This window comes from Leptosomus discolor, chromosome 9 (genome assembly GCF_034619465.1).
Source record: "Leptosomus discolor isolate bLepDis1 chromosome 9, bLepDis1.hap2, whole genome shotgun sequence".
Classification (NCBI taxonomy): Eukaryota; Metazoa; Chordata; class Aves; order Leptosomiformes; family Leptosomidae; genus Leptosomus; species Leptosomus discolor.
The window spans coordinates 32,355,483-32,372,944 of NC_141399.1; the positions used below are offsets into that span (position 1 = coordinate 32,355,483).

The 17,462-nt window shown below is 35.8% G+C and overlaps 1 protein-coding gene across 1 annotated transcript in view; it reads right to left on the reverse strand.

The window, feature by feature from the left end:
* DIAPH2 (diaphanous related formin 2) overlaps nucleotides 1–17,462 on the reverse strand; it is a 248,566-nt gene that overhangs the window by 208,578 nt on the left and 22,526 nt on the right. Inside the window, exons 4-10 of the mRNA XM_086470539.1 lie at nucleotides 16,769–16,873; nucleotides 12,485–12,505; nucleotides 5,637–5,776; nucleotides 5,164–5,238; nucleotides 5,008–5,077; nucleotides 3,657–3,793; nucleotides 2,392–2,500 (exon numbers count right to left, since the gene is read on the reverse strand). Of these exons, the coding sequence (XP_086326665.1) occupies nucleotides 2,392–2,500; nucleotides 3,657–3,793; nucleotides 5,008–5,077; nucleotides 5,164–5,238; nucleotides 5,637–5,776; nucleotides 12,485–12,505; nucleotides 16,769–16,873 (657 nt within the window). The remainder of the gene's footprint in view (nucleotides 1–2,391; nucleotides 2,501–3,656; nucleotides 3,794–5,007; nucleotides 5,078–5,163; nucleotides 5,239–5,636; nucleotides 5,777–12,484; nucleotides 12,506–16,768; nucleotides 16,874–17,462) is intronic.

A 17,462-nucleotide genomic window follows, 5' to 3' on the forward strand; every position in this document is an offset into this window, starting at 1 on the left:
CCAGGTGTCTTTACTCCTGCACAGCACTTTTGCAAAATGCCTGAAGTCTCGGGATAGTGGCTAATGCTTTAACTGAACAGCTGTACACTTTAATTGATTTACTTTAAAACAGGTAGACAATAGCATAATGCCAAAAGTGCTGATCCACATTAAAAGACTAAAATGGGACTCCAGGGAAAAACAAGTTGGGTAAAAGATGTTAACTGCGAATAGAAATAGCATTAGAGTCGAAAAAAATGAATAAAAATCAATAGCTGCAGAGAAAAAAGTCAGATAAAAGCACCCTTCCTGTTTTCATTACATTCATTATCTAGTTTTAACAGAACACCTTATGGAGTCTTAAATATCTATAAAGCACTCTTTCAAAAGCACTCCCTTTATATAGCTGCACCTTCAGACAGTGTAGTATCATCATGCTCACTGGAATGATTTTGTTATTTTACTAGTATGACATGACTTAACAAGCCAAAGTACATGTCCAATCTGAAATTAACAGAGAGAAGAGGTGCCATCTGCTATGATTGCCTTTGCCAGAAGAGACTCTAACTTAATGGCTTGTGCTAATACATTACAAGTAAAGAACTATTTTGTCAGAAACAAGTTAATGAGTCTTGCAATTGTACCTTTACTGACATGGGGAGGGGAGGGGGTGGCTGGGAGTGGAATGGGAATCTTGTGTGGTTAGTTTTGTTTGTTTTAAATCAACAAGGTCATAAAGTAGGAGACAACTTCCAACACTAATTCTGTTGTAACAGCCATATTAAGATTAGAATGTCATTTATAGAAACTTATTGAACATCATTAACTGCTCAGCTCTGAAACAAGAAATACTGGCGGTAAACATAATCTTAAAACAACTTAAGCTGACATATACATGATCTAATAATGGAAAAAAGGTATCCCTTCCATGCAGGTATACCTGCCCTGCTTGCATTCTATTTTTCTCTGTCTTTCAGCCATGATAGCTGAAGTACAAATTTTAGCATCACAAAATTTGTATAAATACTGTATTATGAGAAGGAAATAAGTCAAAGTAATCCTTTAGCAGGATATTCAGCCACTTGTAAGTCTACGCTAACACTTGCAGTTACCAAAAAAAAGCAAATATAAAGGCTTGCATTCTAATAGCAACCAAAACTCCTGGGCTATTCAGGTGTCTATCTTCAGCTGACTGTAAAGCCAGTAAACCGAAGGTGAAAGCTTTAAAAAAATATACCTGACACTGATCAGCGTTGACTGCGGCTTATTTCTGTTTAATGGTAGAGGATGGCTGTTAAAAAGATGGTTATGTTGGGTGACATTGAGCCTTAAATATCTAAAACTAGCAGTTTTACTCCCACTCAATTTAGTTCTCATATTACTAAATGATTAATGAATTATCACTGTCCTTATGCCATTAATTTTTTAAAGAAGGGTCACCCGTTCAGTTTACCAGAGATAGGCTAGGATTTAACCTAAGTTGTCATTATCAGAGAGAATAACAACAAGTTACCAAAACCTTTCATAGCCAAATAAAACTTTCAACTGCAGTTCCTAGAAAATTTCAGTACAAAAAATCCCCTTCAAAATATGTTTTCTTTTAAGGAAGAACTATGCTAATCTATTTCTTCATTCAGTAATACTACAAAAAAGGTGAACAATACTGGAAGTAAGTTTCTGCTACAGGTAGTCCAAACAGTAAGATAAGTGTGTGCTCAGTTAAGGCATTCCTGTTGTGATTCCAAATTAAACTCAAATATTCACTTCAAGAGCACAACACAACCTTGCTCTGTCTTTTTACAAATGTATTACTTTGATGGAATCAGCTCAAAGCCAGAAGTATAGGAAGTTTTGTTTACTCTGGGTGGGGCAAGACTGGGTGGAAAGGGGGTGTTCAAACAAGCAATGCAACTTAGGAGTACTTCTTCCCTAAATCCAAGAGATACACAGAGAGCACTGCCTCCAACTCCTTAAACTCCAACTTCCTCAGAGCTCCAATAACAGTAACAAAAACATTTCAGAGGACAGACTGAAAGCTGGATTTGTATTGGTCCATTAAACCACACAAAATTCCTGGTCAAGAAGATTAAGCAGTAACTAAGGTAATACAATGCTTTCACAGATTTATTACCTAAGCATTACACCTGGCATCCAAGAAAAGGAATATCACTAAGATCAAGACTTTTTAACTCGATTTTTGGGACAAGAAAGTGAGTTTCTTTGTTAACAATCAGAAAATCTAGTATCAGCAGGCCATTTCTATTTATTTTTCCTCTTTTACTGAACACTGGAGTAATAGCCCTAAAAGATTTTATTGGTAAATAATTAAAAGATCATAAAATAATGCACAATCTTCTAGTATTTTACTTTTATTTCTGAAGTATTAGTAAGCATAAGAAAAAGTAGACCCACCTGCAGCTGTAAGAATTCATGGTTTTCCAGTCCTTCAACAATCTGAGAAAAACGTTCCCTATTGTGCCTTTCAGCAGCAGTTGTTATAGCACCTAAAAGCTTGTCCAGACTAAGAGAAAGATAAACTGTCAAAAAGCATACCACAGCCAACTTTATTCATTCACACAACTCAAATACCTTCAGAAATTAGTGCATTAAAGACTTATCTACACTAATCTATATAAAGTTGAACACAAACCAAGCAACAAGTGTTAAAATATCTACAAGATTAACGTTGAATTAAAACAAGCTGAATAAATCTCTAAACTATTGTGACATTCAGCGAAGAAACAACCAATGAAGGGGGGGGGCGGAAATCACTACTTTTGCAAGACTGTGCACTAGGTACCAGCTGGCATGTTTGACACTTCAAAATTCTAATAAATTGTCTTTCAGAAATCAAAATATTTTTATCTATTTATTGCATAGGAGACACGGAGCTTGCCATTTTTAACCTTCAGTAAACTTAAGACACTCAATAATTCAAAGCAAACTTATGCAAACTGATTACGCTTGTTTTAAAAGGCTCATAGACACTTGCTACATAGCTCCACCACTTGAACCACCCAAAACTTCAACTATAAATGTAAACTTTTTGCCCCTGTCAAATTTGTTATCTTTAGTTAGAGAGGTTATAGTTTAATAAAATCCATACATATATTTATTATATACTATTACCTACTAAACTAATGAAAGATCTTAACATGTGGTGTCAAATCAGTAATTTTCAAATATTATAATTTCATGTCCCCTCCTCAGGGGAGATATCCCAATCTCAATTTTCCCCACAATAATAGGCTCAGTAGTGCCCCATGCTAACATACACTGTTCTAAAGTGTCTTTAAATCTGACAGCTTTCCTTGTGGCAATTTAAAAGCTCACAACTCCTGATCATGCTCATCAGGGATACATGAATACACACGTATTTTTTTCAGCAGTCATTTATGAGCAGTTATGGCTCATTGAGTCTTCTTTAAGTAAGCAATTGTAGTCTTTTCAGACCTATCACTTAAGCCACAGTTTGAAGACCCCTGCTCATTTGCTTTTGTTTGATCTCATATAGGATTAATGGATCAGAATAGGTCAAAGTCTCTTTTCATCTAAACTATAATAGGAAAGAAAAGACTTAAAAGGTTACATTTGTTTCACTGACAAGTTCTCACCTGTGTCCAAACCAGCAATTCATGAGCATTCCAAAAAAAAAGTTGTTTCAACATCTTACTTACATATTTTCCTCTCCAACAATGCAGATAGCTGAAAGTATTTTCACTGTTTCAGTCATCATGTGTGGTTGCTTTGGATCAATTGCTCTTGATAACAGCAAGAGACTTCTTTCATCTCCTAGAATCCTTTGCAATCCGTACTTAAAGAAACAAAAAGCTTACAGTGAAAAGACTGTATTTGCCTCGAATACTCATCATCATCTTTGGGCTTCAGATCCTTAGGAATCCTCACACCCGCTCCCCTCCCATATGAAGTTTGGCAACACTCTAAAACCTTCTGGTTATTACCACTTGGGGACACAAGTCGGTCTTCCTGGTCTTACATTTAAGACTTCCTCTTAAGAGAGAGAGTCAACTCCTAAGAAAAATACCGTACTTTGCAAAATCAGGTATCCACCAAAAGACAAATCAGTTTCTATTTTCCATCTGTATCTGAAACACCTCAACAGTATGAAAATTTTGTCATTTTTTTTCCCCCACTGTAGCTCTAACAGCTCCTGACAAGCCGAAATAATATTTTCCACACAATGACTGATAGAGGTTTAAAATCTTTTCTGAAACAACTATCTTTTATTTATGTATATTCTATTTCATCTTCTGTACAGATAAATAAAAAAAACTTACGCATTGGCATTTAAGAGTAACTTTTTTTTTTTTTCTTTTCCTTAACTACAGGACAGTTGGTAAATCAGATATCTAATTGTATGAAGTTACCCTATAAGTGTAGGAATAGCAGGGGGGGAGGAATAAATCATTGTAACAACACTTTGGATTTTGCTATCAATGAAACAAAATTACAAGTTTAACACATCAACTTCTATAAACAGTACTCACACTTTGTGAACATGAGTAACCCATATTAGAAACAAGTTAGGTACAACAAACTAGACCTAAGTTTTATCCTTTAATCACTACCTACCAACTTAAAAACTGTAGCTAAAAAGATATTCAATCATACACAATTTAAAATAGGGTGAGCAGTACATTATATTAACACAAATAATCATGTATTGAAACCTGAATTTAGAAAGAAATATTTTCAAGTTCACAAGCAGTTAACTCCTGAGTTCACTTACCTTAAACCCATACTATCATCCACTGTTTGCCAGATAAAATACTTCCAAAAATCAACAATATTTAAGAAAACTAGGACAAAATGCATATTCAGAAAGGTTTACGAACAAGACTCCAAACAAAAAGTTACGCTAAGTTTAAGACGTACATTTCCAAAGAGCCAATTGACACCGAATATACAAGCTTTCCTTCCTTTTCTGAGATTCAACATGCTACTTAGATCTCAAAGTCAACAAAAACTAATCATACTACAAGTATTTGAAATTAAAATATTTCTTACTTTATTATTCATAAATGCTTTGAGGCACTGGATAAGTTTATGTTGATTCTTCTTATCAATACTTTCTTGTCTTGCAAGGGAGAAGGAAAATAATGTAAGTACAAACAACCTTGACAAGCTCTCCCACCCGTCCCTTCAAATGATCCAAGTCCTTACTGTTTCTTGTCCAGAAGCTTTTCCAATACATCCAACAAAAGTCCAAGACCTTCATGTCCAAAATTGTTAACCCAGCTGGAAAAGGAAAGAAAAATGCTTTTAATTACTTCTTAATCAAATTTAAAACTTGCAAAGTTATGTCTCCAATACTGCTTGTACATCTCTTCATAGATGCTGCTTTAAATCTCACTTCCCAGGAAGATGTGATCAACCATTAAGACAAATGCTTTGTTCCAACAACTAGAAATTGTTGAGAACCCCTGTGAAAGGTGAGAAGATAATGCAGACAATTGCAAACATTTCACTTATTCTTTTCTAGTGTGCTGAGAACTACTTTCCCATGCTAATAAACTTTAACATAATTACTCTGGGTTTTTTTTAAAAAAAAAAAAATTTAAAAAAACTCACTCCACAACTCTTTATTGCTTAGCAAAAACAGCATGATGAAAGCTACGGCAGAAACTACTACTTACCTGACTGGGTTACTAGTTAGAGACACTCTCAAAGATTCTAGACAATTAAGAAGCTTTTCCTCTGAAATTCCAGACCGCAATTCATGAATATATTCTTGCGAGGACAGCGTGCATTCATGCTTGCTGTTTTTCAGTCCACCCTATCACAGAAGACAGAATGCTGCTTAATGTTACATTAACCACAATACAGTTTAGACGATAACACGTACAGGCTAATATTTCTGTGTGAATTTTAAAATTACCATTTTCCCTGTAAAACTTCAAGGACCCCTGACTTGACTTTGATTTCTCATATGTGTTTAGGTTTTGCATCACAAAGGTAAGTATTTTTCTGGAATCTTCTTCACTTTTTAAAGTAAAGTGCATGTACTGCGTCTTGGATATAAAAAGTTAATTCCATCATTCAGCTGTATTAACAACATGGTTCACTGCTACACGCTCTCATTTAACATCTATTTCACAACACAATATTAGAAACAACCATAAACAGAGAGACACAGAAACCCCCACAGTTCTTACGAAGCTTGTCTGATCATTCCCACTGTACCTGTCATCCGTTTCAAAAAAGCTGTGCATTACCCAGTATGGACATATCCTGACTCTCAAATTAATTCTCTCTTCTCCAAAAAAAAGGAAGAACATAAGCCTCCTTGAAAAGGAGCTGGTATCCACCAACTGTTAAATCAGTAGTTTTAAAATCATGCAACCGCATGACTCGCTGATTTCTTGCTGCACCACAATTCCGTGTTTGGCCACAGAGATCTCTAGAGGATCTTGTTTGCTACAAAAGAACCATATGGAAGATTTGACAAAGAGCTCATCTGCTTGCTGAAGTGCCATTACAGAAGAATAACTACCTACAAGGTATTTCAGTGTTAAAATACCTGATAATCAGTTTTTAGAGCTGTAATATTCAAAAACCATGAACAATATACAAAACATTGTACCAAAGGGTGCAACTAATGTTTTGTACAGCTCTGACAAGCTGCACAAAAGTAGACTTATCTCAGAACAGTGGTTACGATTAACACGCAGTTCCTAAAGCTCCTTAGGAACGGTCTGTTGAAGAGAATCTGACAAACATGTCACAAGTGTAAAGGCAATAGGAAAAGTGCCTGACCTAAAAGAGGATTTCTATGTATTTGGTTTTAATTATATCAGGAACTTCTCCAACTACTGTAATCTTCTAATTGTCTCTTTCAAAAAGTCACACTTTTTATGAAGTTTCTGGTTTACTCTATTCAAATTCTTACTGTTCATTTTCAAAAAATGATGCTAAGTCTGCCTGATGACAAAATGACTTGCCTACATTTAAGTTAATGATTTTGACTTATATACATTCCAGTATTAATACACGTAACAGAACTACATAAGTGTTCACAATATACTTCCACATTGTTTGTCCTCACCTCAACAAAACAAAAATCTGACACAGATTGTGAGTGCATTAAGACAACAGTGTCCTCTGGACTATGTTAACTTTGAAGATGTTTCTTGCTGACATGCATAGCACCTTTAGCTGGACAACACATGCCAGTTATACACCAAAGGACCAAGACAAAGATGAGTAGGTCGAATACAAAGGAACTACAATCTGTCACTATCAACCTTCTAAACAAGGAGATGATCTTCCACAGAAGGAAAAAGTAATACATGGGTAGAGGTTGGTGAGCGGTGGACATCATGTACCTGGATTTCTCCAAGGCTTTTCATATGGTTCCCCACAGCCTCCTCCTAGTGAAAATGATGTGTTAAGGTCTATATAAGTGGTGTCTCTGGTAGGTGGGGAACTGGATGACAAGCCACGCCCAGGGAGTGGTGGTAAATAGCACTTTTGCAATCTGGCAACTTGTCACAAGTGGGGTCCCCCAGGGATCGATATTGGGCCCAACACTGTTCAGTGTCTTCATAACTGATCTGGGTGATGGGATCAAGAATACCGTGATGAAGTTTGCTGAATATACCAAACTGAGTGGGAAGTGGACACTTCAGAAGGGAGAGTCACCCTGCAGGAAGACCTGGATAGGTTGGAAGAGTGGGCTAATGAGAACCTTACGAAGTTCAACAAGGACAAATGTAAGGTCCTGCACATCGAAAAATATCATCTAGGAGTGCAGCACAGACTGAGACCTATCTGGCTGGAGAAAAAGCTCTGTGGAAAGCAACCTGGGGGTCCTAGTGGACAACAAGCTCTAGAGGAGTTAACAGTGTGCTGCAGCAGGAAAGCAAGTCAACAGGATGCCAAGCTGCATCAACAAGGGCATCACCAACAGGGATAAAGAAGTCATTATCCTGCTCTACTCAGTGCTGGTCAGACCACACCTTGAGCACTGCGTTCAGTTTTGGTCCCCACTATGCAAAAAAAAAGATGTGGTCAGGCTGGAGAGGGCCCAGAGAAGGGCCACAAAGATGATCAAAGGACTGGGAAGCCTGCCGTATGAGGAAAGGTTGAGAGAAGTGGGTTAGTTCAGCCTTGAGAAAACAGGGCTTAGGGGAGACCTTATCACCACATTCCAGTATTTAAAGGGTGGCTACAAAGAACACGGAGACTCCCATTTTACAAGGAGTCACTTGGAAAAGATGAAGGATAATGGGTACAAGTAACTCTTGGGGAGATTCTGATTGGACACAAGAGGAAAATTTTTCAAAATGAGAACAACCAGCCATTGGAATAAATTCCCCAGAGAAGCGTTGGATTCCCCAACATTGGACACTTAAGATTCAGCTGGACAGGTTGCTGGGCCATCTTGTCTGGACTATGCTTTTACCAAGAAAGGCTGGACTAGGTGATCCTTGAGGTCCTTTCCAACCTGGTATTCCATAATTTATAAGAGGGGGAAGAACTGACTTTAAATCAGATAAGTATATTAGCACTATGTATTAAAAATCATCATGGTTCAGAAAAATCATCGCTCTGAAAGACCATAAGGTAACGAACTAGAAAACAGGAACAACTTTATGCCGTTCGTTGTGTTGGATGGAAACTGGAAAAGATTGTATGTAACTAACGTACACCATCTACACAATACTGGATACAGTTTTTGTCATTTCAGACGACAGCCGTTTGTTCTGCAAATCCTAAGAGTATAAGAAGGGAACAGAAGCAATTTTATAAGCCACAAAATCTATAGAGAGATGAGACAATGGCAACTTCAATCAAATGTCATTACATGTTAAGCTAGACCCTGAAAAGCACTCTACAATTCAAGAGTATTTGCTTTTCCAAAAAGATTATTTCCTGTCCTTAGCCTTTCCACTGCAGTCTGCTGCAAGCTCCAAAGGAGATTCCTATTCAGATGAGGCATTTAGGACCTTTGCTATGTCTTCTTTCATATTTAAACCAAGATGTGCTCTGGCTGCCTCCTCTCTTGATGCCTCAAGGACATTAGTGAGGTCCCACTCTTCTGTCTAGCCCCTGGTTTTCAGAAGGCCTATGACTCCCCTCAAAAACAGTTAATATATGTTAAAAGTTAGAGGAACTGGAAGCATGATCTCCTAAGCCTCCTTACCATGCCTTACAGGACAGGCATACTTATTTTCATTGTTTCTGTGACTAAGCACCTTTAACTGCATAGCAATAAGGAAACATCTCCTCTTCTTTTTTTTCCAGTCTTCAAAATAAGATAGTCATTAAAGATGGCTAATAAAAATCCATTCTCAAAACCTTGTACCTAAATACTCCAGTTCACACTAGAGAATTCTCAGGATTACTTTCTGTTATTTTCTGCAATTAACTTTTCAACCTAAATCCACTCTTACTTCTAGACATGCTAATTGGAGTGCTACAACCAGGTGTTATTTCTTTTATTTCCCTATTTAAAAAGAGTTTGATCGGAATACTATTTTTAAGTAATACTAAGTAATACTATGCCTTTACATAGATCAAATTTTAATATATACATTTCTTATTTACTTTGAAGTACAAGGTCTCAGTGAAAGATATGCTTTAGGTGAGAGCATCTAGTAAAGACAAAGGCAAAATCAAAATACAAAGAAATTCACGAGGGTTAGGTCCCACACCAGAACTTTCAGAGATTAAATCAATGCGTAAGATCAAAAATCTTAGAAATTACTCGATGACCAGTCACCTTCGCCATATTAGAATTAAAGCATAGAATTATTCAATCATGAGAACTCAAATGAAAGCCTGGACAACATATTTAAAATTCCTTCTCTAAGGAAGTTAGAAGTGATAAAGTTTTAGTGAAAAATTAAGTGTAATGGAATTCCTGGATATCTCACCAAAAAAAACACAAGTATATTAAAAAAAACTCGTTTGCTTTCCCGTGAACAGAGTAAATTAATCAATTCAAACCTGTGTGTAGGACACATTTCAGATTTTAAGACACAACAGTGACAGAGAGGATAGACATCTTGCAATGCAGGACACAGTGAAAAATAAACAAGCATAGTTCTCTCTCTACACAAACTTTATTTTTATATATTTAGAAAACCAGGCAACTATGAAGTATTTTAGAGGTTTCTATTACAGTTTAATCTACTTTACTACAGGCGATTTCAAAGTTGTTAACAAGACAAATTTCTCACCCAGGACTCAACAAATGTCCAGCTTTACACAGTACTCAGATGTGCCATGAGAGGCCTGTAAACAAGCTTGAGAACCAATATCTAACAAAATGGAAAAGCAAAAGCATTTTGCCCTTCATGGGGAAATAAGGACATATTCTATCTATCTGGTGGTAAAGGACTCTGGAGCACACCTGAATCAAATGGATGGGCTGTAACAGTTAAAACACGAGATCAGAAAAACATGCACAAACTACTCCTCTTTGAGGCACCAAACAATTCAGACCTCATTAAGGCTCAAGCTAAAGCCAAGTTCATCTGAAGTTACAAATATACAGCTTCCATGAGACAGTGAGAATGTTGGCAGCCAGTACAATGAACAGAAATCTCACAATATCATAGGTGGTTGCTTCTATTCAATTCACTATACTTGTTCCACAATTTAGAAAATAAATCACTTGTTAGACAGAAACAAGTAACTGGTACCAGCATAATTATTAATCAAATGGAAGTACTAACTTATACTTTCCCCCTCGCTAATGACGAACTAAAGAGTTTTTGCATACTGTCTATTAACACAACTCTGTTTCCATCTCAAGCAAAGAAACCACTATATTTTCGTTAGACTATAATAAAGTCAGATAAGACAAGTTGTGGAGGGGGTGTTTTTAGGAAAGCAATAAAAGCATTTTCAATGCTTTTTTTAAAACCACATATACCCTCGTTGCACATTTGACTTGGAAAAGCAGTATCCTTGTTCAGGCTTTGAGGAAACACTCTACCAGGTCCTGAACTAGAAATGGAAGTTTACACAGCTCATATCCACATCACCCTGTAGATAGTAGCCAGACACATTAATTCAACCCATTAAAAACAGAACTAACAAGCTAATCCTACTTTAGACATCTATGCCTTACAGATAAACAGAAGATGCACAGCTGTCATTTCAATGCAATTATCACTGCAAGGAACAGTTATTTTACAAGTGGCTAAAATGACAAGCAAGCACCAGTGCTTGAGATCCCAAGAAAAACTCAATGTCAGCAGATGCAATAAACTCCCAAAGGATAAATCCTATAAAAACATATACTGAGAAGCAGCAACCAAGATGCATGCATTCTTTACGTAATAATACACAGAAGCCATACTCCAAGAGTGGCATTTCTTACTTCATTTTGCAAGTTATCTGTGCAAAGACATGATTTTAATGAGTAACTATTCTTGGTCTGCATCAGACCCTGAATTAAAAGGCATGGGGAAGAAAACATATTACAGTTTCTCCACTACCCATTCTGCATATACCAGTTTCCCTTATGAAATAATCTCTTCACAAAGCAGCTGTTCAGGCCAATTCATATCAAAGAAATTACATGGCAGCAGGAATTATTTGAAACTGGTTTTAACACAGTGAACTGGAGAATTAATAGTTCATCCCATCAAAAATCAAATACCTTTAAATACTTTCATTGTGCTTACGTATTTTCTCAATCAGCATAAAAACCAGTACTACGTACAAAACTAAGTGAACTAAACTGGTGAATTCAGACAGAAAGGTCTGTTTAAAGACCACTCTGAATAAAACAAAGCCAACAGCAATCTCTTTATCCGTATTCACTATATTCTTATATATTTAAGTGCATCTGAGGCAATTATTAGACAGTTAACTCATAGGTCGCTCTTTATTATTTTTACTACAAAACACAAGAACTGAATGTGACTCAAGTAGAAAAACTTGCAGTATCTGAAAAGCCCGTTTTGGCTGCAATCAAAAGTAAAGTCTATCCATAATTAAAAAGAATATCTTTGCTTTCAGCCATCATTTAAAATGTGCATGTAATTATTCCCCCAAAACCCCTTTTTACCAGGAAACAAAAATTTGCTGAATTCAGTCCAACAAATTAACTCCCAAAAAATGGTTAAAAAAAAAAATCACTAAAGTCAATCACGACAACATAAAACGTAGCTGAGCACTTGAGAGAAGAGTTGTGCTATGAGTGATCTCATCTTATGCTTATTAATTGACCTTCTGAATCCTCTGTATTACATTTGTTTCTCACAATGAACAGATGAGTTCTCAAGTGAGTCTAAAGTATATAGAATTAGATTTCTGAAAAAAAAAAAAAAAAACAGATCCCTCAGAAGCGCAAACAATGATCATATACTGGCAAGATAAACATGATTGACGTAGTTGATAACTATTTTGATAAAACAAGGATTCAGTTATGCCCACTGAACTTTTGAATCCAAGATAAAAGTCCAATATATTCCAGCCTAATCTCTAAAAACGGAAGAAAAAACAAAACTATCATGTTCATACTCACCGGAACTTTACTTCCGACTATCTGCATGCAGTGGTCAGCCAAGAGAGGTTATTGTGTAAAAAAGATAATAATAACACATAAATAAACACAGCAAAGTACTTAGTAGGATGTAGCATCACACAAATTTTTCAGTGTTTAATCATTAGTAGCAGTTATATTCTTTTATCGAACTGTTTAAGAGTTACAGCTTCTCAACAGGAAAACAGTAGTTCTACTGTAGTAGAAGTAATCTAAAATTCTTATGTTCTGCAGCTGAACCATCAGTATTTTACACATTTACAAACAAGTAACTAAATACCTAGCTTGACATCTACGTCTTGAAAGATTAAGAGATGCCATTTTGTTAAAATTACCAGGTTAGATATTTTATATATAACACTGAGAAAACTACAGAAAAAACTAACGACATACTGACTTCCTTGTACACATAACAACTTCATTTATTATGGAGCTTTTGATCTATTTAGATGATGTCATCACTGAATTTAATTAAGTTTTCATAATCAAAAACATAGCCTACAGTTATAAATCTAACTTGCATTTCAGAAAATCTCATGTAGCATTTCTCTTCAACTGCTCAGTATGGATGCTTTTAATTACATGGATAATTATACAGTGATTTTCAGAATGACATCTCTTTTTTTACCATGGAACAGCATCTCTGAATATTCATGAACAAGAAGTTGACTTTACACAGAAGAAACTGCAGAAAGGCAGAACACCTCTGCCCTGTTCTATCACTTTGCACAAATGACCATGTTCCTGTGAACACCAGGACTATCGATTTCCTCTTAAATATTGTAGGCCTCTTCTTGTCAGCTATTTGCTGCAACCTCATAGCAGCCAGTTTATTCAATAACCACTTTGATCTTATTAAGAGCCTGAGACAGTACGATTTTGTTCCAAGATCTGAACTCGATTGTATCTCTACCTGCTTCATTTTCTACTCTTATCACTTCCATTGTTCTTTTAGGTAGTCTTTCAGAAGACAGAAGTCCCTGCAACTGTTTCACAATCACCTCTTCTCTCCTCTTCCTGATTAAGCTTCCTCCAGAAGCAAAAGATGGACTGTCATCACCAGACAATCTCTTTTCCTAATTTACTGCCACCTCCGCTTACCAATGTTCAACTCATTCAATATGGCATGAGATGTGACCAAGTTCAGTACTAATACAGAATTCTGAGCCTTCACCATTTCCCAAGCACTATTTCCATGGACAACAATCATTCTCTTTGAGTGAGAGAAGGAATCAGAAGCACAGATAATCACTTCACATGAAAGCATGCAGCTTATTAGCTGCATCCCCCAAGGGAAAGAAAAGGGGTTTTTTCATCCATTGAAAGCCAAGGCTTCTTTCTCACTCAGAACTCTGAAGACAGTATAGTGTTTCAGAAAAGCATGGTCAACATACTGCAGATGGCACACAAGGCAGAGAAAATGAAGCACCAAATTTGAAAATAATTTGATTAAGACAACATCAGCAAATGAGAGTGATATTTTCAAATGAGTGGAGAGAGCTCAAAAACCTAATAAAAACAAATGTGAAATGAACTGGAAGAAGTCACATCAACTGTTAAGTGTGTTTCATGACCTCTAAGCAAAAGAAAAGGCCTAACTATTTTCAGTACGAAAAAGGAAGCCAGATGGACAATTATCTGTGACCAAAGAAAAAAGGTAGAAAATTTTAAGAAAAATCATTCTGAATGCAATCAGCATTTTCATGGAAGACAAGCCCGAAGATGGCCTGAAGAAAAGCAGGTTTGATGATTCATGATGCAGTAAAAATTGGTTAGAGCTTGAATTGAACTAAGCAGAATAGTAGTTTAACTAAACAAAAGACAAAATTAACAGTGAAAATGCTTTATTGTAAGATCCCAATCAACATTTTGCAATTGAGCTCTACTTTTCATATTTTTTAAATCAGTTAAGATGCTAGCTATTTAAAAGCTAAATTATTCCATTCAAATGCTGTGATTCAATTGCAAGAAGGAGTTGCTGAAGCACACAAACTTCAACAGGAGCTCTTTTTCCATTAGGAAAAACTTTTTGCGTATGTATAAAACATCCATACTGGCGCTGACTTAAGTTCAAAGAGCACATTAATACATGAGGACATCTGGGGATTCTTTTTATTATTTTTTTTTAATTGTTAGTACATTTCGGCAAACATATCTTCAGTTCTGTTAAGTTTTCCATGCTGCAGCACATATGGTGGCAATAATGCAATCTGTTAAGACATGCAACGGTAGCCATGCTTTTCTTACTCAGCTACAAAATTATGGTACTTGAGGCAGCTATATTTCATATCAGTATATATAGAGAGAGATCACCATCATCCAACTATGCTTTGGGAAAGAATTGCAAGTACTTCCATCACAAAAGTTTCTACTTCTTCAATAAACCGGTTTTGCTTACTACAAAAAACTTAAATCTTAAGATTGATCATGAAGTGATGACAAAAATTTTACAGCACATAATCAATAGTTCCCAAAGATAGTCTAGGTAAAGTATATTAACAGGAAATTTCATATTTGATGCATAAGCTTGAATAATTCTCCAGTATCTTGTACGTTTAGCTAGACCATGCTTTAAGGACGGGATTCCTTCCATGACAGACTAAAGGACTGTGGAATTTTTTAAGATGAACTCATGCAGGAACATCACTTCTCTCAGAAACAGAAATCCCCATTTTCACATTATAATGCAAGTTTTTCCTTACTGAAGTTTATAATGTTTAATGCAAAGCATTGGCATTTAATAATTGTATGCCATTGTAGCTCTAATTCTTTGAAATTTAACTCTGCAGAGATGATTTTAAAAGTTAAAAGACAATTCAACTGTACCATTCATTAGGCAGACACCAACATAATCTTATTTGCCAGTTTATTTCACTAAGAAACACAATTACTTAATGCTATCTGTATTTAGCACTCCAACTCAGCTCTGTAGAACTGCTAGCAGTGCTGCCATTACGTATTTGAACAACTATTCCACACATAGTCTTCATTTCCAGTAACCTTTTATTGCACACAATAATTTAAGCATGAAAAAAGTTCTGATTCATCCTAGTTGCCAAATAAAATCATACACATTACCTAATTTTATTAAAGAACTAAGCTGATAGCACATTTTATCACTTGAAGCATACTGCAGCCCCTTGGATACAAAGATACCCACCACCACCACCACTTCTCCCCAATATTGCAATACATTCAGTTCCTCAGAATTCACCAGTAGCTACTTTAAAATTCTTTATACAACAAATAGTGACACAAATCAGGACAAAATCTGTTTCTAGGGAAATCACAACATATATGTGTATCTCTGTTTCATTCAACATCCATGAATTTGTGGCATATTCTTTTTTCAAATAGTAAGAACTATATTTGCCATAGTGAATTTTTAAGAGACAAAAAGCATTACTGTTGCATTTTATAACTAATTAGTACTAGTAGTCCCACTACTGTTAGTCCCACTGCACAAAATAAATTGCAGCTCTTCACTATTTGAAATTGTATTTTCCCACCCCAACAAATGTGGCATTCAGTCATTCTCTTATACTTCTGGTACCCCAAAACAGACAAGACCTCAAAAATTCTGCACGAAGGATCCATCAACTAAGGGGTAATCAATCAACTTAACTACAGAGAATGATCAACATGAATGAAAGGTCTGAATACATTTTTTTTCTACTCAAAATACACTTTGAAACCCATTTTTTCACTAAAGGAAATAATTTTATTTACCTTCAGAACATTTCTTAGCAGAGTATTTAATGCAGTCTTCAAGTCCGATACAGTACTCAACATACTCAAATTAAGCCAAAATACTGACTTGACTTCAATTTTAGATACTTTCAATATTTTGATTCCCTGCTTCTAACACTGCAAACTGTACATCTAGTACATATGTCATTACTGAAACCACAAAGGCATGCTAATCCTTCCAAAAACTTTCAGTACCCAAAATTTGTAAGACGAATTCCACAGAAATACGCTCAGGTTCCATCCATTACTCTACATTATTATTGGCTTTGCAATTTCTTATGGTTTACAAGAAAGCATGAAGTTTTTACATTGCCCAATAACTGAAATACAAACTAACCCTTCAGACGCAGCTGCAAGCGTTTAAAAGTTTATTAGTGAGTACAGATTTTTTTTTTTTTCTGCCAGTCTTCGAAGTTAAATCCAGACAAATAACCTGAAAGTTTCAAGCTTGAAAAGCGTAACACTTACGAAGCTAAGCTTCTTACTTTCGTCTGTCTTGGAGAGGTGACTACTTACGGATTTGGCAGTTGCAGAAATGTACTGGACAACCATCTCCCGTTTTGTGGTCAAGTCTTTATCTCTTAAAGGAGCTTTACGTTCTTCATTTAGATTCATGTCCTCCTGTACAGAAAGAGAGCACACAACATCAAGATTGTATTTCCCACTTTTTATTAGTCTTTGTTATTTTTATACTCCTTTTCTTAAACAAACGGCTCATTTTTAAACAAACAAATTACTTTTTCCAGCTTATCTGCATTTCAGTTTGTTTAATCCTGAGCTACTCAATTTTGTCCTTTAATTCTGTCACTTCAAGTGTTCACTGTTTTCAAGACTTCGTCAAAATTGTAATTGCATCAAGGGTAGTTACCATTAGTAAAATTAGGCTCAAGAAATAAAACTAGAGGACAAACACAAAAATTCTACACCTCAAGTTGATCACATAAGTGTTAACTCTTGTGAAGTTCCTGTGTTTTTTATAAAAATCTTATCACAACAGACACCACTCCTGCATTATCTATGCAGAAGGCTGTTACCACATAGATTATTAGCTTGTGGCAGGAGTAGATACGAATGTGTTCCAACTTACGTATTTAAAACAAATGTAAAAATCCAAATATTCTGCTAGATTAAGATGCCTCTTTCCACTTAACAACTGATTAAACATAACATGTAGTCATTACTAGTCACAACTAGTCTTGCCATTAAAAGT